The sequence below is a fragment of the Anticarsia gemmatalis genome, chromosome 29, assembly GCF_050436995.1.
Source record: "Anticarsia gemmatalis isolate Benzon Research Colony breed Stoneville strain chromosome 29, ilAntGemm2 primary, whole genome shotgun sequence".
NCBI lineage: Eukaryota > Metazoa > Arthropoda > Insecta > Lepidoptera > Erebidae > Anticarsia > Anticarsia gemmatalis.
Window position 1 is genome coordinate 828,325 of NC_134773.1, and position 26,193 is coordinate 854,517.

Consider the following 26,193-nt stretch of genomic DNA (forward strand, 5'->3'; position numbering starts at 1 on the left):
GGGTGACCATATTATACATATAGAGTTTCGAAAGGCGCGTAAAATTATCTCGGCTGTAATTTTCAAAGATCTTTAACAGTAGTTAACAGTAGTCAGAATCTTGAAAGTCTGACAACCAGTCTTACTTAGTATCGTGTTATAACCCAGGTAACTGTGTTGTGGAGGTCAGATAGACAGTCGCTGCATGTAAAATACTGGTATTCAGCTGCATCCGGTGAGACTGGAAGCCGACTCCAACATAGTTGGAAGAAAGCTATAAAATTACATTACATTACTATAAGCTAGGCTAATATATATTTTTACTCTTTCTCATAAAAACTAATAAACGAGTTTGTATATATTTTGGAACACATATAGTTTAAAGCCCATACGAATTCAAATCGAAATGCAATAATAATTTCAAACAAAAGAATTACTTCAATCATAATATAAAATACGCGAGCGAAGTCACGCGGAAACATCAGTGCTATTACGTCAAAAGCTCGGAGTCACACTTGTAAGTGGTGAGCGAGATAGCGATATATACAACACAATGCGTTAGAGCGAGACGGGGAGAGAAATTAAGGACCTTTGAACGTTCGTAGAGAAAAATGGTGGAAAAGATTTTGCATTTATTATGATTTATTGATGTACTAGTTGATTTTGCGGCTTTGCTTGGATGGTTATAATCGTTCGATTGACTTTAGTAAACTAATATTGCTGTGATAAAATCAGTGATAGCTGAGTGGTTTAAGTGTTTGCAGGCAAGTGGTTGCAGGTTCAAACCCGACGTAACACACCAATGACTTTTCCAAGTTGTATTAGAAATAGTTATCACTTGTTCCAACGGTGAAAGAAACATCGTGCTGAAACCTTGCATGCCTAACATTTGTTTAATCTACACTAATATTATAAAGCTGAAGAGTTTGTTTGTTTGTTTGTTTCAACGCGCTAATTTCAGGAATTATTGGTCCGATTTGAAAAATTGTACCAGTAAAAACTCTACAAAAACGGGGAAAATTATGACCCACTAGCTGACCCGCGCAACTTCGCTTGCGTCACATAAGAGAGAATGGGTAAATTTTTTCCCCGTTTTTGTTACATTTTTTACTGGTACTCTGCTCCTATTGGTCGTAGCATGATGATGTAGCCTATAACCTTTCTCGATAAATGGGCTATCTAACACTGAAAGAATTTATCAAATCGGACCAGTAGTTTCTGAGATTAGCGCGTTCAAACAAACAAACAAACAAACAAACTCTTCAGCTTTATAATATTAGTATAGATTCTCTTTTATGTGACGCAAACGAAGTTGCGCGGGTCAGCTAGTACATTTATAAAGGGCATACAAAGTCCCCAACCCGCACTTGGCCAGCGTGGTGGTCTCAAGGCAAGCAAGCCCTTGCCCAACAGTGGGACAGTAATGGGTTAATAAAAAGATGTAATATCCTACTTCGCATTCCTGGACGATTGGCCGGACGCAGAAAACGACAGAGGAGACTGGAAATCTAGGAGAGGCCTATACTCAGCAGTGGGACACAAAAACAGACTGGATTAAAATAATCCTGCTTCCCTTGCTTCATTCACATGGTTCGAATCTCGCCCGGGACAAATCTTTGTGTGATGAGCACGAGTATTTGTTCTGAGCCTGGATGTTAATGTATCTATATAAGTATGTATTTAGATGTATATAAGTATGTTTATCAGTCCAGATTAAATCATAATGAATGTCCAGTCCAGTTGTGATAATATTTATATTTATTTATTTATACATGTTGTCATACAGGACCATATCATGTATTTTCTGTTAAATAACTACATTTCTGAAAATAGAATACCTATTTCAGAGTAAAAATAGAACTACTCAACTAATGAAATATAAAAAGCTTAACTACAATAATCTATAAAAATATCCATTAAATGATAATAAAAGCAAAGGAAAATCACTTACAACACTCTGCGAAAAATCGGTGCGCGCATTTTCAGTGGGAATTTATCGAAAACCTGTAGCTTTTGTCTTCATTACAAAGCAAATTCCACCCTAACTATATAGAAATAAAACTCAAAATCGCATATCATTTGATAGTGTATAGAACAAAACTATACAACAAGGGAATATTAACTTTATAGCACAAAAAATAAAGTTGATTTTCAAATGTGAATGGCAGAGTAGTCTGATAACGACCGGCCAGTGTTATAGAGCTCCCGCGCCCCGCGGTCTAAAAGTATTGATGTATATAAGAAGGGTCTCAACACTACGATCCATAGTTCAAGTTAAATTGGTGTTCTGTATTTCAAATTCGAATATACGTATAGAGTCAGTCGGTCCGCGGGCTTCGCGCGGAACGGTCGTCGGCTGGGACATAGACAATTTTTTTTTGTAATTTTATTCAAAAATTTTTCATTAAATCTTACGTTGTTTTTTCTTAAGACAATGACGGATGGTGTTTTCGAGCTAAAAGTCTAATGTGAGTATAATTTTTTTTATTATTTTATTAAAAAAAAAGTAGTTTTCCAGAAATGTACATCGTTAAATCGAGATTTTATTTTATTTCGATCGTAAATTTGACTAAAATCGATTGATTTTTACAAATTAATCAGTATTTTAACAGAAAATCATACATTTCATATCTTAATACTTAATTTTTGATGCAACAAAGCAAATTTTCCAAATTGTCGCCATTTGAAATCGTATTTCAATCAAAAATAAATGTATAGCTATAATATTAATTGTTCAATCATCTCTGCCTATCCTCAAGGGTATAAGAGAAGGAATTTCGTAGATACTTAAGTATATTTCTTTACTAACGGTCTCCCGCGGCGCCGTTTACATTTGATTCAATATTTTAGCCATAGAATCTTGAAAAACTTTTCCAAGTGATGTGTGTATTATAAATAATGATCATTTATAACGGTGAAGGAAAACATCGTGATGAAACCTTGTATCTCTAACCCCCGGTTTCTATGTTACATTTAACGGTAGTTTATCTATTCAATAGCGTTTAAACTCATATAAAAAACGCTAATGAATAGATAAAAAAAAATTAAATTTAACCTATTAATGTTCCACTGCTGGGCAAGGGTCTCCTCCCGTAATGAGGGAGGGGTTAGGCCTTGAGTCCACCACGCTGGCCAAGTGCGGGTTGGGGACTTTGCATGCCCTCAATAAATGTATTAAACAAATTTTTAGGCATGCAATTCCTCACTTCGCCGTTGGAGCATGTGATAATTATTTCTAATACACACATAACTTGCAAAAGTCATTGGTGTGTTGCCTCGGGTTCGAACCTGCGACCACTTGCGTGGGAGGTGTCAACTTATACCACTCGGCTATCACTGCACCCGTAAATGTACCTCTCTAGTTTATAATATTTGTAGGTTTTAAAAGATTATTACCTTTATTAATTGAAATAGGAGCGTTATTGTTCCACCTTGTTGCTTATCAAGGTAGTTTAAAGTAATTGTGAATCGGTCTCGGGTTCCAATCCGTAGATTATATTTGATACTAATGGAAGGACGCGACTTTGTCCGAGACCGAAATATTTGATACTAGCGGTTTAACGCGACTTTGTCCGAGACTTAGTATTCCCGTTTTTATAAAATGTATTGCTGCTCCACTTGTATGACACGTAATGTGATGTTATATAGCCTATAGCCTTTCTCAATAAGTGGACTATTTAAAACCAAAAATATTTTTACTATTCGAACCAGTAGTTTCTGAAATAAGCATGTTAAAAATTGCCATGCCACCGGGCATGTCAATTTCGAGCTACTATTGAGAAATATTCTCATATATAAAAAAAGACAAACTCACTTTGCCCGAGCCGGGAATCGAACACAAGGCCTCTTACGCGGCAGTCGCATACACTGTCGACCGCGCCATAAAGGCAGTTTAATATAGCCGTATAGATATATACATTTTTCCGCATTTACATCCTTTCGCATTTGTAATATTAGTAGGATAATCGAGATTTTTTATCACAATGAACCCTAAAAGATGTCCAATCTAAGTAAAGACCCACTTTCGATGATTTCTCTTGAGATTAAAAACTTTTAAGAGATATAGAGGGCGCTGTGGTCGCGGCCTACATTTTAAAAGATTCACGACTAGTTCTTTAACTTCTAGATAAGTCGCTGATAAGTATTGGATAAGCTATCTGAAGGATATTGGTAGTTACTTCTTAAGTAATCAATAGATTGTAGTAAAAAAAAATCTATTAAAAATTGTGTCCAGGAGTTTGTTGGCAGCTCTTCTCATTGGCTGTACTTTCCGAAATGGCGGTAAATTCACTCTCTGTATCATTGACTATCATAAGTGTCATTTGACCTAAATGAATAAATGATTTGATTTTAATTTTGTTTGGTAGTTAGAATTTAAAACTAGCAAACTCACACGGTTCTGTTCGATATACGAATAGTGAATTATACATATATAAATCACGCCTTTTTCCTATAGTGGTAGGCACAGACCAAAAACGCCACTTAGTACGATCCTTACAAACTTCCCTTGCTTCATTCACATACATGACATTAATAAATATATTCAATTTCAATATTGAATGTAGAACTATATAATATTTACAATGACATTTTAAATTATTTACAGCAACAATAAACTAACTGTATATACAAATAGATAAAAAATAAATAAAAGAAGATGTATTAAAATATACAAAACCTGGGAAGCGCACCACTCGTCGTATTACTCTACTAGCTGACCCGCGCAACTTCGCTTGCGTCACTTAAGATAATCATAATTTTCCCCATTTTTGTAACATTTTTCACTGTTTCTCTGCTCCTATTGGTCGTAGCGTGATGATATATAGCCTATAGCCTTCCTCGATAAATGGGCTATCTAACACTGAAATAATTTTTCAAATCGGACCAGTAGTTCCCGAGATTAGCGCGTTCAAACAAACAAACATTCAAACAAACAAACTCTTCAGCTTTATAATATTAGTATAGATTTAATTTAATTTCAATATTACATCACTCGAAAATCAAACCTAATACTCGGCAGTCGTACTCCACACAGTTGAAAATAATTCATTTCGGGTATGAATTATATTTATTGATAAGGGTAAAGGATGACTTGGGTAATAGGGGTAATTAATGATACCCCTTACTTCTGTATATACGTTGTGTGTGTGTACAGACACACACACAGACTGTCTGCTATGTGATGTCCTTAGCTGGTAATTTGGTGGCCAGTTTCATTGAAACCGGCCGGCAAGATTATTTTTATTCATTTTTCGTTTTAAAAAGACAAATCCCGCACTAAGAATTACTCTTGTGTCGCGGGGACTTTTACTAACATACAAACAACGGACACAAAATACAACCAGACCCGAAATAACTTTTTGTAGATCGCACAATAACTGTGAGGGAATCAAACTCCGTCAAACGTCCTCCCGACGCAATGGTAATGGCGTGGCGACCACCTTAACCACTGCGCCACGGAGATCGCTAAGTGTCCAATTGTGACATTTAGAGAGTGAATTAAGGAGAGATGTGGTTATAGCGGCCAGTTTCATTGAAATCGGCCAGCAGGACTTTGTTTAATGTCTTATATCTGATACGCACCATACATACATGTAAAGAAATCATAATTTGTTCAGAAGTTATTTTTTAAATAGAGCTACGTAGTATTATCAAATTCGTAGACCAGCTACGCCGTAGACCCGCTACGAACTACGAGCTTTAGTAAAAGTATTATGGTGCTTTTTAATACTCATTTATAATTGTTCGATAACTATTTGATAGTTTCTCGATAGTTACTCAATAGTGGTAGAAAAAAGGTTCTCACTAGAGTGACAGCAAAAATAAAAAAAAACCTCAATTTAAAATTTTAGTTCCATCCACTTTTCTATACTAATACTAGCTTAACCCGACAAACGTTGTTTTGCCATATAAAAGAAAAAAAAATAATGTCACTTAGGGGCATGAAAAATAGATGTTGACCGATTCTCAGACCTACTCAATATGCTCACGAAATTTCATGAGAATCGGTCAAGCCGTTTCGGAGGAGTACGGTAACGAAAACTGTGACGCGAGAATTTTATACATTAGATTTTCTATACTTTTCTATACTTAATATTATAAATGCGAGATCTTTTCACGAACAAACTCGCGGGCACAAACCGGTATTTAATAAAAAGCTATTTAAAGAACTTCTTTGTGTTAATATAAAGGAATTTCACAAATATTTCCACGCTGCCACAAGTATTCGCTTTTGAAATAATATTTAACAAAATGGTAGATATTTTATGTTGATTTACAAACTTGCTAATTTATGCCCCATGTTTGAAAATTTCCCGAGGTAAAATGTATCTTATGTGTTAACCTAGGATATATGCTATATGTGTACCAAATTTCGTAAAAATCTATAGAGCAGTTTTGCGTAAAAAAGTAACAGACATACAATAATAATGGTATCCTTCTTTAAAAACTTTTGTATTTACAAAATATATACTTTTATAATAATTTCAGCCGCGTAAATAGATTTTCATGGCAAAAAGTATTCTATGTGTTCATCCAAGTTATTATAATTATCTTTGTATTAAATTCCATTAAAATCCGTCCAGTAGTTTTTTCGTGAAAGAGTAACCATTGTAACAAACATACATACGCACATCCTTACAAACTATCGCATTTATATTGTTAGTATCACTACTTTTTTCTTCCCACTTCCCTTGGATATATTAACCAGGGTATAAAGTGTGTGTTAATATAGATTATAAGCTATCTTTGTGCCGAATGTCGTAGAAATCTGTTAAGTAGTTTTTGCGTTATATAGTAGCAAATATCAATACATCTTTTCTAAGCGTCTCCGTGCTTCAAGTCACGGTTGTTGTTTATAACAACAGTTAACTCATGTCAAACGTACGAACAATTTTGACACTAGATTGACAAACATATATAAAATCACACCTTTTTGCATTACATGTATGCAGAGAGCAAATAACGTCACTTGGTACGATCCTTACAAACTTCCCTTGCTTCATTCACATACATACATGTTGTCATACAGGACCGCCGGTTACGAACACCTGATCTTTTTGCAACACATCACCGATATGATCTGTGTATGTCTTTCTAGGGCGTCCATTACCAGCATTTCCATTTAGTTCCGCACATTAGTTTAACCATTAACAATAATATAATTAATGATATTAATTATTATTATCATACACATAGACTCAAAATCATTAATTTCAAAATTACTAAAACAAAAGCAGAAACGAACCGGAAACAGCGCCATATTGGCGGAAGCAGCTCGTTAGCGCTGCCACAGTTCCGTCAGCCATCTTGTGACGTCACCGGCGCCATTGTTGGGCGGCCATTTTGTAGATAATTGGGGAAATTTGAGAGCAATCTCTTTAATTTAAAGTGTTTAAGTTACAGTTTGAGAGTGAAATATGGGAGAGATTATCACTTTGTTTCAAAAAGGTTCTATTATTCTGACAAGACCAATGTTATAAGCTGTTAAACCAAATTGAATTTCTGAAGAATGTTAGGAAAAAATATAGTTACGAAGGTTTTACATCCTTAATCACTGGAATTGCAGGCAAATTCGTAATCTAACCAATTCTCCTTGGCGCAGTAGTTAAGGTCGCCACGCCGCGACCATTGTGTCGGGAGATCGTGGGTTTTATTCCCACAGAATAATATTATAATTATATGTGCTATCCACAAATACTTATTTCGGGTCTGATTGTACTTTGCGTCTAATGTTTGTATGTTTGTTCAAATCCCGGCGACACAAGAGCAATTTTTAGTACGGGCGTATTCTTTAAAAAAATGAATGAATGAATGAATTGAAATGATAAATACAGCTGCATCCGGTGAGACTGGAAAACCCCGATTTATTTTTAAAAATAGTTTGTTAAGATAAAAATAAATCGGGGTCCTCCGGGACGCGGGGCCTCGGGGATCGGGGTACTCGGGGAATAACCCAAAACGACTCCCACATAGTTGAAAGAAAGGCTAGACTGATAATAATACCATCTTTTTTCTTCCAGAAATCCTTTCAAAATGGGCGTGGCATCAGACGGCTGGGGTAGCAGCTGGCGCGCCAAGATAGCGGCATGCAGGGAGTCCAGGAAACTGGTGCTGGTCATCGTAGCCATAGCCCTCCTCCTGGACAATATGCTCCTCACCACTGTGGGTAAGTTGAGAGACCCTCTTTTTATATTAAGGTACAGGCGCTCATAGCTAGTTGCGCTCACCGGTCGGTAAACGATCTGTGGGTTAAGCAACCGTTGGCGCGGTCATTCCATAGATGGGTGACCGCATAGTGGTATTTGAACTGGGCGTCTCCGTGCTTCGGAGGGCACGTAAAAAGTCGGTCCCGGCTGTTGTCTACTTAGACAACAGTCATTAAGCCAAAGGCCTCTCGGGCGGCTTGAACGACTTTGACACTAGGTTGACCACTAACCATGCGACAAACAAACAAACAACGTATTTTACTAAAAAACTCGAGTAAAACAGCGATACACAACTAGTACCACACTATCGCAGGTAGCAATCAGCTGAGTGGTAGCATTTGCAATTCATTAGGTAGGTAATAGCCGCATCTGTTAGACACCCTCGTGGGGTGAAAATAGGGGCAGATAACCGAAGAGAAGATACAAATGTGTAAAATAAAAATAGTTTTTGGAAGAAAAAGTATGAAAATAGCGATGATTTTTATTAAAAAAAAATTGCTCTAAATAGTAGCCCGGAGTTTGGTAGCATGCCCGGTTATATTTCATACACCTCTGCCTACCTTCGGGTATATAAAACATAAATTTAACCCATTAATGTCTCACTGCTGGGTAACGGTCTCCTCCGGGTTTAGACCTTGAATCCACCACGCTGGCCAACTGCAGGTTGGGGACTTTGCATACCTTCAAGAACTGTTCTAAACAACTCTCAGACATGCAATGTGGCATTACGATGTTTTCCTTCATTGGAACAAGTCATAATTATTTCTATCAAGGTATAACTGGCATAATATTATGTACTTATGTAAAAAAAATATTCAGTATGTGACTTTGTTCCTGTATCCATCTGTTAAATTACATGCAAATACATTAAACGGTTTTTGCGCGAAAGTATACTGTTACATACAGGTTAAGAGAAAGATTTTAAATTAAAAGAAAACAGTAAAGTTGTTTGATTCTTAACTGCAATCAATCAGTCTAGCCTTTCTTCCAACTATATTGGAGTCGGCTTCCAGTCTCACCGGATGTAGAATACCAGTATTTTACATGCAGCGACTGTCTATCTGACCTCCACAACACAGTTACCTGGCTTATAACACGATACTAAGTAAGACTGGTTGTCAGACTTTCAAGCTTCTGACTACTGTTAACGACTGTCAAAGATCTCAGAAAATGACAGATTTAAGGTAATATAAGGTAATAATATATCAATAAGAACAAAAAGGCTTACTCCCCAAGCTTAAAATATCCACAAAAAGTAACACAAATATAAAAATTTTAATGTTCGTTCATTTAAATTTCAACTACAACTACTGTATTTCTGAAATGAATTTAATAAAATTCGTTTAAGCCACATTGTAGATATGTGGTTTTGGACAGTGAACGATGGACATTAATGCACGTATATCTATACTAATATAATAAAGCTGAAGAGTTTGTTTGTTTATTTGTTTGTTTGAACGCGCTAATCTCAGGTACTACTGGTCCGATTTGAAAAATTCTTTCAGTGTTAGATAGCCAATTTATCGAGGAAGACTATAGGCTATATAACATCACGCTACGGTCATAAGGAGCGGAGAAGCAACGAAAAATGTTACAAAAACGGGGAAAATTTTGACCCATTCTCTTAGGTGACGCAAGCGAAGTTGCGCGGGTCAGCTAGTTTGTTATAAAACTAGGTGAAGGTCAAGCAATGTTAGTTAGGAATGGAATTGGATGGGTGGCCGTTTCGAAAATGATGATGTACGATAAGTGAAATATGAGGTAATGATAGTAAGTAATAGAATTGGATGGGTGAGCGGCTTGAAAATGGATTCTTTAGTTATTTAGATTTTACTGGTAGAGTTTTTACAGTTCCTATAAATGAGTTGGTGAGAATGTTTGTTACTCTTTCACGCAAAAACTACTGAACGGATATATATATCTTTAGAGGCAAAGAAATATAACTTAGAAAACAAAAGACAACTTTTTCAAAAAACACCCTTTTATATATTATTTGTAACATTTTTTACTGGTACTCTGCTCCTATTGGTCGTAGCGTGATGATATATAGCCTATAGACTTCCTCGATAAATGGGCTATCTAACACTAAAATAATTTTTCTAATCGAACCCGTAGTTCCTGAGATTGGCGCGTTCAAAGAAACAAACAAACTCTTCAGGTTAGAGATAACTTTATTATTTTTAATAACTGTAACTAAATAATGATAACTTTATTATTATCATTTCATATCATGTCAAACCCTTTTTTATTTTTCTATGCGAGTGAAACCAAATGATTTTTTTATCTTCAAAAAAGTAGCCTATATTTGATCCCGGGACCACTATTTCCATGCAAAATTTCACCAAAACCAGTCCAGCGGTTTATCCTCAAAAGTTAAATAATAAACGGACGAAATGTCATTAGCGCTTGACCTAAATGAATTCCAATTTCAATTGCACAAACTATCCAAAATACATTTGCCGTCGGACTAAAACATTTACTTCTCTCTGAACGGCAAACTGAAATGAAATCAGTCTCGCAGTTTAGTTAGCGTCATATTCAGGAGTTTCAATATAATAACGTTAGTAACAGAGACGGCGTGAATGGGTGAAAACTTGCGCAGATTTGTAGCTACGACGATATCTTGGTTAGGGAGGGGCTACTGTCGATAGAAATCTATACTAATATAATAAAGCTGAAGAGTTTGTTTGTTTGTTTGTTTGAACGCGCTAATCTCGGGAACTACTGGTCCGATTTGAAAAATTATTTCAGTGTTAGATAGCCCATTTATCGAGGAAGGCTTTAGGCTATATATCATCACGCTACGACCAATAGGAGCAGAGTACCAGTAAAAGATGTTACAAAAACTGGGAAAAATTTTATTCACCCATTCTCTCTCATGTGACGCAAGCGAAGTTGCGCGGGTTAGCTAGTGTTTCGATAAACTCAATTGGGTAGTTAACTACCAGTCAAATCAGCTACTCTTTATGAAATATCAAAAACACATTTTAGTACAGAAATACGACGTAGTGACGTCACTATGTCATATTTTCGTTTATCAAATGAGTGTCTAATAAAATGTTTCAGTCTGTAATAATTACAATTTCAACATTATTTACGAAAAAAGCTACATAGTCTGAGCATTTTAGATGAACCTTTTACGAGTACATGTTTAATAATTTTTCGTTAACCCAGGCAACTACCTAATTAATGTCCTAGCTGATATTTGGTGGCTAGTTTCATTGAAACTGTGTTGTAGTTAGTTGACAGTGTGTTGTGTACAATACACAGATACAGTCAGTATTACATCACTCTCATAGTGCGTGTGACGAACACCACCAGTGAGAGCTCACAACCAGGACCATAGGCGACACGTGCTCTGCAAGGCACAGAAATTTACAGATTAAACTTTATTACTTCGTGAGATCACTGATAATTGATGAGTGTAAAATGCTATTAATTTTATTCTGAATGAAAAGTGGTATTTGAAATATTTGTATTCGAAAACGTTCAATACTTTAAACTATCCCGGAGTTTTATGACGTTTCCAGTATAATAAGGCAATAGTCACTTATTACATGGGACTAACATTGTTAATGGCGAAACGTGGGTGTATTTCATATACCTCTGGCTATACCTTCGGGTATAACCTAATACCTATAAGAGTTTTTTTTTTAATATTATTGTCTCACTGCTGGGCAAGGGTCTCCTCCCGTAATTAGGGAGGGGTTAGGCCTTAAGTCCACCACGCTGGCTAAGTGCGGGTAAGAGGCAGGCTCTCAACAAATGTATTAAACGAATTTTAGGCATGCAAGGTCCATCACGATGTTTTCCTTCACCGTTGGAACAAGTGATAATTATTTCTAATACACACATCACTTGGAAAAGTCATTGGTGTGTTGCCTTTTCAAACCTGCAACCACTTGCGTGGGAGACAGGTAATTTCGTAGTAATTTTCATTTCATAAAATAATAAATTATATCGACAATCTAAACTTCGTCGCATCACTAAAGTCGGCGTCCTTTGATGAGGCGGCTAAGTGAATTCCACTTTGATCTCGGCGGCTGGGAAATTGCCCCGGCTTCCGTTCTAACCGACTTGAGAAGTGAGGTACTGCGTTTTAAATTTAATATCTTCATTACTATACCTTTTCGACACAGATTGAGAACTTGCTTCTGACAAGTGGATAATTAGAATTTAAATTGACATATTAGGTCGGGGAAAAAGTCTTTTCGCATTATAGTATGTATGAACTTGTAATAAAATCTTTTCTCTACACAAAAAAGCTCGATATTTGGGTACCTCACGAGCTTACTGAAAGAAACCTAATGAACCGTGTACTCATTTGTGATTCTTGAAGCCAAAGAGATTTTATTACAAGTTCATACATACTATAATGCGAAAATACTTTTTCCCCGACCTAATAATATTATAAATTGACATTTAAATATACATTACAGTAGCACGATTCTCTACTACTATCGACTACCGACAACCGGCTAACAATCGAGAAATTTTACAAGGATGAAAGTCCTGTCTTATGACACAAATTACTCGAACGAAATCGGAAGCAAAATCTGGTTTTTATTTATATATAAATTTCCTAAATTTCTTTGAATAATTGAAAGCTTGTAAATTGGATATTTGATGGGAGGTGGGATCGATTCCTCTCAGCATAAGAGCCCTTGTACAGACAGTTTAATTCGAACTGCGGGCACGAGAATAGCCGAGCGTTTACGAACATACACGAAGCGAGGCCGACTGATTGAAATATTGAATATTGTCGACAATTTGATTAACGTTTAGGAATTTTGATATTGGTTTTATTAAAGATATTTATTAAGAAGTAATTGATATAATTTTCTATGAGAGTGAGTAACTTATATAAAGTATAAAGTATATATCGCTTTAAAATTGAAGGAGGTTCTCAATTCATGTGCATTTTTTACACACATAAGTAATATTAATATTATTTAGCCAAGTGGTAATACTTGATATCTCCTACGCAAGTGGTCGCAGGTTCGAACCCGAGGCAACACACCAATGACTTTTCCAAGTTATGTGTGTATTAGAAATAATTATTACTTGTTTCAACGGTTACATCGTGATGCAGCCTTGCATGCCTAAAATTTGTTAAATACATTTATTGAGGGCAGTCCCCAACCCGCACTAGGCCTGCGTGGTGGACTCAAGGCCTAACCCCTCCCTTATTACGGGAGAAGACCCTTGCCCAGCAGTGGGATTGCAAATACCCTTCGGGCGGCTTGAACAACTTTAGCATGAGGTTGACCACTAACTAAAAACAAACACATATACATAACATTTAATCTGTTATACCGGAAATAGTCCACTCATAAAAGCAAGTGTAGAGTGCGTGAGAGGGATCCTAAGCAATTTCTTCAGAAATTGATTCAGGATGCTTAGAGAATAATCATACGCTCATGACCTGAAAAACATTCATTTTAACTATTTCGGAGCGTGATGCTCGAAAACTGATGAGAATTTCGCCAAATGTGTTAACAAAAGTTGTAGATAATTTTATCATCTTTCATTATGTAGAAGACACTTTTTGTCTACGACGAACCGTTTTAAAGATATTAGTGAAAAACTAAAAAATGGGAACTTTAACCCCCTTTCCCCACTCCGGCGCCCCCCCTAGAGGCGGGGATTTTTAGTATGTTTATTCTCTAAGCATTCTAAACCAATTTCTGAAGAAATTGTTTAGGATCCCTCTCACGCACTCTACACCCGCTTTTGGAGTATTCTTTGAGCAGACTAAAAGTGCAAGCAAAGGTGTAATACTTAGGAGCGTCTCCTTGCTTTGGAGGGCACGTAAAAAGTCGGTCCCGGTTGTTGTCTACTAAGATAACAGTTGTGAAGCCACGTCAAAGGCTAGGCTTGAACAACTTTGACACTAGGTTGACCACTAACCATACGATAAGAAGAATGCAGAAGTATTTTATTGAAGCACGTTTGATAAAACAATATGTAGATATTAATACGTCCCCACGTGTAAGAGTTCAGTCAATTATGTAAATGATCTTGAATGAAGATCTGAGTATGAGCAGGCGTTGTAAATTGAATGATTACGGACATTACAGGAGTAACCAACCATTTTAAATTAAACATTTTTGTATAAATAAAAATTAGTAAAATTGGAACTAACGATAGATTGACTGCCTCTGTGGCGCTGTGGTTTAGGTCGCCACGCCGATACCATTGCGTCGGGAGGTCGGGTTCGATTCCCACACGAAACAATTATTTGTGTGATCCACAAACAATTGTTTTGTGTCTGGTTGTACTTTGTGTCCGTTGTTTGTATGTTTGTAAAAGTCCCCGCGACACAAGAGCAATTCTTAGTGCGGGAGTTGTCTTTTTTTACAATTTTTTTTACAAAATTTCGGATTTTTGTGACTGTCCCACTGCTGGGCAAGGGTCTCCTCTTAAACGAGGGAAGGTTAGGCCTTGAGTCCACCACGCTGACCAAGTACGAGTTGAGAACTTAGCATACCTTCAAGAACTATTCTAAAGAAATCTCAGGCATGCAAGGTTGCATCACGATGTTTTCCTTCACCGTTGGAACAAGTGATTATTTCTAATACACACATCACTTGGAAAAGTCATTGGTGTGTTACCTCGTCGACCACTTAGGTATCAACTTATACCACTCGGCTATCATATTACAGACTTAATATTGAGAACCCCTGCACATTACAATGTGTTGAGTAATAATGTTGAACTTGAAATACACCCACGAAACATATGATATTCATCTTTTTTAAGACAACTCCCGCACTAAGAATTGCTCTTGTGTCGCGGGGACTTTTACAAACGTACAAACAATGGACACAAAGTACAACAAGACACGAAACAATTATTTGTGGATAGCACAAATATTAGGTCGGGGAAAGTCTTTTCGCATTATATTTAGTATGTATGAACTTGTAATAAAATCTCTTTGGCTTCAAGAATCACAAGTGAATACACGGTTCATTAGGTTTCGTTCAGTGAGCTCATTAGGAACCCAAATATCGAGCTTTTTTGTGTAGAGAAGTTTTAAAGGACTCGTTAATAGAAATAACATACATAATACTATTTCCCATAGAGGAAGGCAAAGAGGAAAGAATGTCACTTGGTACGATCCTTACAAACTTCCCTTGCTTCATTCACATACATACATGTTGGTCATTGAAGAATTACATTACATCTCCTGTAATGACTAAACATTTGCTGAAATAACTCGACATCGTTCTAACTGAATTTACATGGAACGACAGTCTATCTGACCTCCACAACCCAGTTATAACCCTGGGTTATATAACATGATACTAAGTAAGACTGCATATCAGACTTTCAAGCTTCTGACTACTGTTAACGACTGTCAAAGATCTTCGAAACTGACAGCCGGAGAGCACAAATTAACGTGCCTTCCAAAACTCGAATGTATTATTTGGTCACCCATCCACAGATCAACCTCGGCATTGTAACTTAACCTGAGAGATCGATCAGCGCGGCTGTTGTTAACTAAGCCACGAGCTCTTCACCAAGTAAGATGATAATAATATATCTATTTGTTGCAGTACCAATCATCCCGGAGTTTCTATACGACATTCGCCACCCGGACGCGCCTCTGTCGGTGTCTATTGAGGACATCACCCCCCCTCCCCCGTCGCCCACCCCCTACTGCCCCTGCATGGAGAGGAACAACTCACTCGTCGTCGAGAATGTCACGCACAGTAAGTAAAATACACCTTTTGAACCTGTAGCTACATACAGCGACATCTCACGGCACAAGCTCAGAACTACCAACTCGCACAAATCCTGAATCGCGCTATTAAAGTTTGCACAGTAATCCATACTTATATTATAAATGCGAAAGTAACTCTGTCTGTCTGTTACTCAATCACGCCTAAACTACTGAACCAATTTGCCTGAAATTTGGTACGGAGATATTTTGATACCTGAGAAAGGACATAGGCTATATATCATCACGCTACGACCAAAAGGAGCAGAGTACCAGTAATACTAATTAAAAAAGCGGAAAAATTTCACCCATTATATTATAGGACGCAAGCGAAGTTGCGCGGGTCAGCTAGTTCACTATACATACAAGTTCCCGACTACAACAGTCGGGCAGCCTAGGCCCACCAGGCATGATCACCTCGCCTGGTCGGAGGATCCTCTCTATGTGTTGGAGGAACATGTTCACCTCGTTCCTCCACAGTGGGGAAACAATGAATTAATAGTAAAATGAGTAACGATCATTTATTTTACAGTCAACATCACCGCCGAGAAAGAAGCACGTCACCAGGAACTGATCCACGAGACAGTGGCCGTAGGGGTCATGTTCGCGAGCAAAGCCATCGTGCAGCTACTAGCTAACCCGTTTGTAGGACCACTCACACATAAGTAAGTAACCCTGGTAATACCATATTTCAATTTACAAGTATTAAAAGTCACTATACAGTACATACTGAGGCGCCCATAGCCAGTTGCGCTCACCGGTCGGTAAACGATCTGTGGGTTAAGCAAGCCATGGCGCGGTCATTCCTAAGATGGGTGACCGCATAGTGGTATTTGAACTGAGCGTCTCCGTGCTTCGGAGGGCACGTAAAATGTCGGTCCCTGTTGTTGTCAGTTAAGATAACAATCGTTAAGCCATGTCAAAGGCCTTCGGGCGGCTTGAACAACTTTGATATTTGGTTGACCACTAACCATACGATAAGAAAGAAAGAAGAAGAATTCTTACAAAGGGAAAATATAAACATTAATTCACGCCTTTGACCAAAACAATCTTTGAATCTTTTCAAGAATGAGACATAATTTTAGTTTGATTTAAAACGCTTAACTTCGATATAAAAAGGTTTTGAAACTTATTTTTTTACGAAGTACAATAACTGAAATTAACTTTGACCGCATTTTCAATCTTCGAGCATATAATTAAAATATTATAATTGACGTTTTGACAAAATTTCGCCAATTTGTAAGTTTCGAACCGTACATACATGTATTATTTAATTTGTATTTCAGGATCGGCTACAGCGTCCCAATGTTCACCGGTTTCATCCTAATGTTCTTGTCCACCCTAAGTAAGTAATCATTATTTATCCATACTAATATTATAAATGCGAAAGTAACTCTGTCTGTCTGTCTGTCTGCTATTCAATCACGCCTAAACTACTGAACCAATTTGCATGAAATTTGGTGTGAAGATATTTTGATACCCGAGAAAGGACATAGACTTATATATCATCACGCTACGACCAAAAGGAGCGGAGTACCAGTAATTAATGTTACAAAAACGGGGAAAAAATTCACCCATTCTCTCTTATTGGACGCAAGCGAAGTTGCGCGGGTCAGCTAGTCTATCTATAATATTCATAATAGTAGTCCGGAGTTTAGTAACGTGTCCGGTATATGACAGACTCACTCCCTATTACATGGGACTAACGTTGTTAATAGCGAAACGTGGATGTATTTTATAGAATTCTCCCTACACAGTCGTATATAACAGGCGTGATATTATGTATGTATGTATATACAAATAGTTGCTATTGACTTTAAAACAGGAGAATACGATACTAATGTTTGACTGCGCGCTTCTCTTTGTATACAGGGTGTGGCGTAAATAATGGATAATCCTTTACCAGGGGATGGGCGACTTCCCGACTGATCTAAAAATTAAAATTTACCTCCGGCACAAGTATCATAGTTTTTGAGATTTTGGCCATTTTGTGTGTTTTTTAAGAAAGCGATTTACGCTCTTAGTTTTTGATGCTGTGATCACAAATTAAGGCTTTTTTTTAATCCGTTTTTTGCAAATAAATTCTGAATAGATGTGCTATTGAATCTACAATCTTGTTTTGTTATTACTACTTGTTTTTTATTTAAATTATGCATTCAAAGTTAAATTTTATAATCTTTCACAACTTTCGTGCAACTTTGAGCACTTGTGGTGAAAAAAAAATGTATGGTGGCTTTACTGCCCACGCCATAAATAATTTTTAAATTTTATCAGAATTCTAAATTGGTATAACATGCAGCATTAATACTGATTATTGTCAAAATATTACAAAGAACTTAAATTATTAACACTTTTGCCAGTCGACTAATTTTATTTTTGCACGCTAAGCGCGTTCTAGATTCAATAGCATATCTATTCAGGATTTAATTGCAAAAAACGGATCTAAAAAAAGCCTTCATTTGTGATCGCAGCATCAAAAAGTACGAGCGTAAATCGCTTTTCTTAAACACACATAATGGCCAAATTTATTTGCAAATGAATCCTGAATCGATGTGCTATTGAACCTAATATCTTGTTTTGTTATTACTACTTGTCTTTTATTTAAACTATGCATTCAAAGTTAAATTTTATAATTTTTCAACACTTTTGTGCAACTTTGAGCACTTGTGTGCAGTGTTGAAAAGAAAGAAAAAAAAAGAAATAAAAAACATAAATAATATTCAAATAATAAAGATAATTAGAAATCTAAAGAAAACTAATCTGTTGACAAATAAATCATTTTTCATCAAATTGCAATACATTATTTTGAAATAGACTTGGTAGAAGCAGCACAGTTCTAAGCTTTTTTATCATCTAAATAATCTTTAATAGTGTAATAACCCTATAGACATGAATATTTGAAAGCAAACTTACCTTAAACGCGTGCAAAAATAAAATTAGTCGACCGGCAAAAGTGTTAATAATTTAAGTTCTTTGTAATATTTTGACAATAATCAGTATTAATGCTGCATGTTATACCAATTTAGAATTCTGATAAAATTTAGAAATTATTTATGGCGTGGGCAGTAAAGCCACCATACATTTTTTTTTCACCACAAGTGCTCAAAGTTGCACGAAAGTTGTGAAAGATTATAAAATTTAACTTTGAATGCATAATTTAAATAAAAAACAAGTAGTAATAACAAAACAAGATTGTAGATTCAATAGCACATCTATTCAGGATTTATTTGCAAAAAACGGATTAAAAAAAAGCCTTAATTTGTGATCACAGCATCAAAAACTAAGAGCGTAAATCGCTTTCTTAAAAAACACACAAAATGGCCAAAATCTCAAAAACTATGATACTTGTGCCAGAGGTAAATTTTAATTTTTAGATCAGTCGGGAAGTCGCCCATCCGCTGGTAAAGGATTATCCATTATTTACGCCACACCCTGTATATTGTAAATGGTTAATTAGTTTTATAAGATATTGGTTTTTATTTAAAGTTTAGAAATTATGTACCAAAACGTGATAACTCTAAAAATAAAAATCAGAACATATTTTTTATAGTTCAATCGTCTACGAATAAAAACACAGGTTTATTTTGATAGAACCAACACGGTCAAATAGGCAATAGCCGCCCAATTTACATCAAAATGATGTACATTTCCTTAACATCCTCCACACGTGATGAAATAAGAACACACAAATTGTTGCCTGATTCAATTTCACCTATGTCTGTATACCATTTGCTACTTTTCATAGCAAAATGAATTCTTGTTCTCTCTCTTTTGCACAAAAAATTACATAAAAAATAGTTCTTTTGATTTACGCTTGGGGGCGCTTATTAGATTTTTATACTGGATTTCTAGCCATAAAATTTGTATTCGGGGTTGTCTATGACAGCCGTACAGAAATTGGTCGTGATTTCGAATCCAGGTCAGGCCCAAAAAAATTTATTTTAGTTTTTAAAGATTATCTGAGTAAATTGTCCGGAATAAACCGGTGTTGAGTTTTAGATCTTTGTGCTTTTGAGAGCACGTAAAGTTGAAGGTCCTGTGACCTCTCACTGGTGGTGTTCGTCACACGCACTATGAGAGTGATGTAATACAGAGTGTATCTGTGTATTGTACACAACACACTGTAAACTAACTACAACACTGTTCTTTTCAAAGTCTTTACTTATATTATATTACTTCGATACACCTCACTACATCTTCAATACAACAGGTGTAATACAATAATATTTTTGTTACAGTATTTGCCTTCGGTCGTTCATACTCCGTGCTGTTCATAGCGCGGGCGCTGCAAGGTATAGGGTCTTCATGTTCCTCCGTGTCCGGGATGGGCATGCTGGCTGAACGATATCCTGACGATAAGGTAACTAATCTAAATATTTACAACTAAAAGTTGACTGATTGACATACCCCGGCTCCTGCGGTACATTTAGCGATAGTTTATCTGTTCAATAGCGTTTTAACTCATATGAAAAAAACGCGATTGAATAGATAAACTACCGCTAAATGTACTCAGAAACCGGGGGATAGTGATCTATCAACGCACAGCACAAACCTCTGGACGGATCGGGTTGAAATTTGGCATGCAGGTAGATGTTATGACGTAGGCATCCGCTAAGAAAGTATTTTGATCAATTCTACCCCCAAGGGGATAATAAATTCATACTAATAACGAAAGTAACTCTGTCTGTCTGTTACTCAATCACGCGTAAACTACTGAACCAATTTACATGAAATTGGGTATGGAGATATTTTGATACCCGAGAAAGTACATAGGCTACTTTTTACCCCGGGAAAATGACGCATTCCCATGGGTAAAAGCTAGTAAATAAATAAATAAAAAGTCATCAAGACACCTTCTCTTCTTTAACCCTTAGGAACGTGGTAACGCAATGGGCATAGCACTCGGAGGACTTGCTCTGGGAGTACTCATCGGACCTCCCTTCGGAGGGCTTATGTACGAGTTTGTTGGCAAGACTGCCCCCTTCCTGATGCTGTCTGCTCTCGCACTGGCCGATGGGTGTAAGTTATCTATACTATATCTATACTAATATTAAGCGAAAGTAACTCTGTCTGTCTGTTACTCAATCACGCCTAAACTACTAAACTAATTTGCATGAAATTTGGTATGGAGAAATTTTGATACCCGAGAAAGGACATAGGCTACTTTTCACCCCGGGAAAATGACGCATTCCCATGGGAAAATTCAGGTAGCGGTATTATGTTGAATAGAATTAGGTATATAATACATGTAAAATGTTATTAAATATTGCATGCCGTGTGACGGCCAAATATGTGAAACTGTATTATAAATAAGAACTCTGAACCATGTTTGTTGCAATAAATTTTGAATTTGAATTTGAATTTGAAGTCGCGGGTAAAAGTTAGTACTTTATATCACTTATCCTACTTCTAAATATATATAACTCAAAGGTGACTTACTAACATAGTGATCTATCAACGCACACAGCACAAACCACTGGACGGATCGAACTGACATTTGACATGCAGGTAGATGTTATGACGTAGACATCTGCTAAGAAAGGATTTTGATCAATTCTACCCCCAAGGGGATAAAATAAAATAGTGTTTTGTCTTCACTCATATACAGTTACAACATTGATTGAAAGTGAACACTGTGTAACTAATCACAGCTTACAACACGTTTATTAGTAAAGACAGTAAATATCTAATATTATGTCTGTCTGTCTGTGTGGTCAGAATTGTATGCAACTTACTTCGTACGACCTACAGCGCAGAGGTCTTGCGTTCAAATCCCGGATCGAGCTAAAAATTTGTTGAGTCATGTCTATCTTGAACAACTTTGACACTAGGTTGACCACTAACTATTTATTTGTCTACAGTATTGCAGCTGATGATCTTGCAGCCAGGAGTTGTTCGTCAGGAGTCGGACCCACCTTCCCTTCGTGCCCTGGTTACGGATCCTTACATCCTGGTAGCTGCTGGTAAGTTAAACTAATTCATTTAATAAAAAAGACTGGTATTATAAAATGATTTGGAACCAAAGGTCTATGACGGTATAGTTGCAAGTGGCGTTCCGTAGTCTCTGCTAACCTAATTATAGGACCAATGCGTGATTTGAAGGAAAACATCGCGAGAAAAACCAAAAAATTGTTTAATACATTTATTGAGGGCATGCGAAGTCCCCAACCCGCACTTGACCAGCGTGGTGGACTCAAGGCCTTACCCCCCTCGTTCGAGAGGAGACCCTTGCTCAGCAGTGGGACAGGAAAGCGTTAAAAAAATGAGATTGATGTGAAATGTCAGGAGTGAGTATGTAGGTAGATAATTAATATTAAACTATAATATTTTTATTTTAGGAGCCATAACGTTTGCAAACGTTGGTATAGCGATGCTAGAACCATCTCTTCCAATCTGGATGGCTGACACGATGGAAGCGCGTCGTTGGCAGCAGGGAGTCGCCTTCCTACCTGCTAGCATCTGTTATCTGATTGGTGAGTTGTTTGGGGGGGGGAGGGTTGAAAAGGGGGGAAGAGTTGGGAGCTTAAAATAATTGGGAGGATGGAGGTGTAAGGACGGGGGGGGTTGAGGGGGATTGTGAGAAGAAAATGGGTTCAGATTACCAAGTGGAGGAGATTAAGGTATTACCAAGTGGAGGAGATTAAGGTATTTTAGGTAAAGAGGGGTCGAGCTTAAGATAATTGGGGGATGTTGAGATTGAATAGGATTCCTCCTAGGGTAGACGGAAACTATGAGGAGATAGGTTGAGAGTAGTAATGGAAGTAGATTAAGGAAGAGATCACGAGATTATTATTATGGCTATGGGAATCGGTACAGAGAAATTAAGGTAAACGGGTTAAGTAAATGAGAAGGTAGTGGTTACAGGTTGGTGAATAAGGGGGTAAAATGGCTAGGAAAGGGGAAATTGCGCTGACTAAGGGAAGAGGTCGAAAAACCTAGGGGGAAATCTAGACTTTGTGTGCTTAGTGTGAGTCTAAGATGGTACGAACGGGGAGGTGAAAAGGTCTATTATAATTGTATGATAGTAATTATACCGGCCTACGTTTAAAGAGCTTGTGGAGGAACGAGGTGATCGTGTTCCTCCAAAACAAAGGGAAAATCCTCCGACCAGGCGAGGTGATCATGCCAGGTGGGCTGCCCGACTGTTGTAGTCGGGAACTTGTATATATAGTCAATTGCAGTGCAAACTTTGATAGCGCGATTCAGGACTTGTGACGTCAGTCACACTGCGCGTGGTGGTTGGTTGTGCGCTGGACCCAGTACATGTCACTGTATGTAGCGATCCGCTACAAACTTACCACTGCGCTTTAACGCATTAGGTTCGACACATAAATATGTTTTTAATTCTATATCTATACATAATTGTTTCTTTCAGGTACAAATCTGTTCGGACCTCTCGGACACAAGATGGGACGTTGGCTGGCTGCGTGCTCCGGACTGATCATCATTGGCTTATGTCTGATCCTGGTATGATGTACACCATATTATTACTTTGAAAATAACTGCCTCTGTGGCGCGGTCGGTAGTGTATCTAACTGCTGATTATGAGGTCTCGAGTTTGATTCCTGGGTTAGGCAAAGGATTTCTGGTCTTTTCTTATTTATATTTTAGGCCTATACCCTTTCGGGTATAACCGACGTGATATTATGTATTTTGATAAAATTTAACATAACTATATAGTCTAAGCAAAGTCGCTTCCCGCGTCTGTCCGTATGTCTCGATGAATAAATATTTAACAGTCTTTTTTTACGCTTAGATCTTTGAAACTACGCAACGGATTCAGCTTTTTTTTAAATAGGTAGTGATAGGATAGAATGATTCAAGAGGAAGGTTTTTTAACTATAATAACTTTATATTAGCTCAGCAGTGGGACATACATACTGCAGTCCTCTAACTATAATGCCGTTATCTACAAAAATTTTTTTTCGAGATATTCGATAAAAAGCCGCGAGAAAAGATATATGCAATGCTGTTTCGTAACTATCTGGAAACTGCGATTTGAAATATCTTTAGCAGCATCTGGAAACAGCATTGCATATTTCTTTTCTCGCGCCTTTTCGCGAATATCTCGAAACAAAATGCCGTTATCTACAAAATTGTTTTTGTAGATAACGGCATTATAGTTAGAGGACAGCAGCATAGATGCTAATAAAAAAAAGTATTTTTGAAACTGGGGCGGGTTTCTAATAAAAATATAATTCAAGATTCTACTTTTTTTTTCTAAATAGGTTATTAATCATATTTTTTGCCTCCAGATCCCAATGGCTCGAAAACTGGAGCACCTGATCATTCCCAACGCCGGCTTAGGCTTCGCTATCGGCATGGTGGACTCCTCAATGATGCCGGAGCTAGGGTTCCTCGTGGATATACGACATGCTGCTGTGTACGGTTCTGTTTATGCTATAGGAGACACTGCCTTTTGTCTGGGATATGCTGTGGGTAAGTACTTGTAAAAACAACTCCCGCACTAAGAATTGCTCTTGTGTCGCAGAGACTTTAACAAACATACAAATAACGGACACAGAGTACAACCAGAGACGAAAAACTTTTTGAGGATCGCAATAAAAATAAAGAAATATCCAAATAATTATTAATTTAGTTTAAGATAGTAATACATATTTAATTTTGTATTATTTCGCCAGGCCCCGCTCTCTCCGGAGCATTGATGAACAGCATCGGCTTCGAGTGGATGCTGGTCATCATAGCTGTGCTGAACTTCGGCTACGCACCCTGTCTCATGATGCTGAGGTCTCCGCCAGCCAGGGATGAGAAACAGGTACGATTGGTCAACCTAGTGTCAAAGTGGTTCAAGCCTAGCCTTTGACATGACTTAACGACTGTTATCTTAATTGACAACAATCGGGACCGACTTTTAACGTGCCCTCCGAAACAGAGACGCCCAGTTCAAATACCACATCTATAGAATGTCCACGCCAAGGTTTGCTTAACCCACAGATCGTTTATTGACCGTTGAGCGCAACGGACTATCTTACTGGTATCTGAATTGACTATTACCGAACCGATTTTTCACACAGAGACGCTCAGCTCAAATGATAGTAAGCGGCCACCCATCTACAAAAAGTCCGCGCTAAAGTTTGCTTAACTTACTTGGTCGTTTACCGATCGATGAAAGGAACTAGCTATGAGCGCCTGCTGTCAAATTAGTTGTACGTTTGTCATTTGTGAACTGTAGTTATAAACAACAACGGTGACTTGTATCACGGAGACGCTCAGCTGAAACACTGCACCTACATGTAATGTACAAGTTAACACATTAATCAGAGGTCTTCAGGTTCGAATCCCGGGTCAGTCGAAAATATATTCCGTACCTCTCACTGGTGGTGTTGGTCACACGCACTATGAGATTGATGTAATACAGAGTGTATCTGTGTATTGTACACAACACACTGTAAACTAACTACAACACAGTTGACTGGTTTCACTGAGAGTCTTTACCATAGTCGAATATTGTCTAGAAAGGCCAGACAAATTATAAAAATGATATTTTAAAGCCTAATTTTATTTTACAGAGCTTAATAATAAGCGAAAAGTCATCAGTTCGCTACGTGAGCTACCAAAACGAAGAAGAAGAGTAACCGCCATCTTGGAAAAATTCCCGCCAAAATTGTCCCGCCATTTTAAACGTCAAACTTGGGATTTTATAAATGAGGTTTGCTTAGGCGTCAAGGAGAAGACCAAAATGAAATATACTGTAGTTTATTGCCCAAAAATGTATATTTAAATCATATCTAAATACATATTAGATTATATTTTAAAGGTAAACCTATATACAATGTTTAACTCTCTGAATTTTTATAGTGAAATCTGTCAGATGGCCGCCATTTTTTTTTATCTATACGTCTTGTATTTTTTTTGGTAAAATTGAAAAATATTGTCATAATTTGTTAGATTATTAAATTAATTATGTGATTTTAATTTTATTTTTGTGATTTTATTAAAGATGTTTAAGATTTGATTGGATTTAATGGCGGCTACTGTCTACTTTTTGCTATAAAAATTCTACTCTGTAGAAAATGACTTGATGTATTGAAATAATATAAAAAATATGGTTTTGAAGCCAATATAAGCAAGAAATAATATTTCCTCTGAAAATTCGTTAATACCGAATTTTATTATATATTATTTTAGTATATAAAGTAGACCTATGACCAATTTTTCTCTCGAACTATAAACATATATGTAGCTATATATTTACATATTGCTTATTGTGAAACATAATATCTAAACTTTGTATAATATATAAAAAAACTCTTTAAAATTATC

The 26,193-nt window shown here is 36.9% G+C and overlaps 1 protein-coding gene across 1 annotated transcript; it reads left to right on the forward strand.

The window, feature by feature from the left end:
- Nucleotides 1–2,276: 2,276 nt before the first annotated feature.
- On the forward strand, nucleotides 2,277–26,193 carry Vmat (Vesicular monoamine transporter). The gene is made up of 13 exons (XM_076133118.1): nucleotides 2,277–2,447; nucleotides 8,001–8,146; nucleotides 15,746–15,901; nucleotides 16,442–16,574; nucleotides 17,196–17,254; nucleotides 20,148–20,269; nucleotides 20,784–20,928; nucleotides 21,771–21,872; nucleotides 22,248–22,382; nucleotides 23,285–23,376; nucleotides 24,165–24,348; nucleotides 24,552–24,685; nucleotides 25,440–26,193. Exons 2-13 carry the CDS (start codon nucleotides 8,014–8,016, stop codon nucleotides 25,503–25,505), a joined length of 1,461 nt encoding a protein of 486 aa, XP_075989233.1. The 5' UTR covers nucleotides 2,277–2,447; nucleotides 8,001–8,013; the 3' UTR covers nucleotides 25,506–26,193.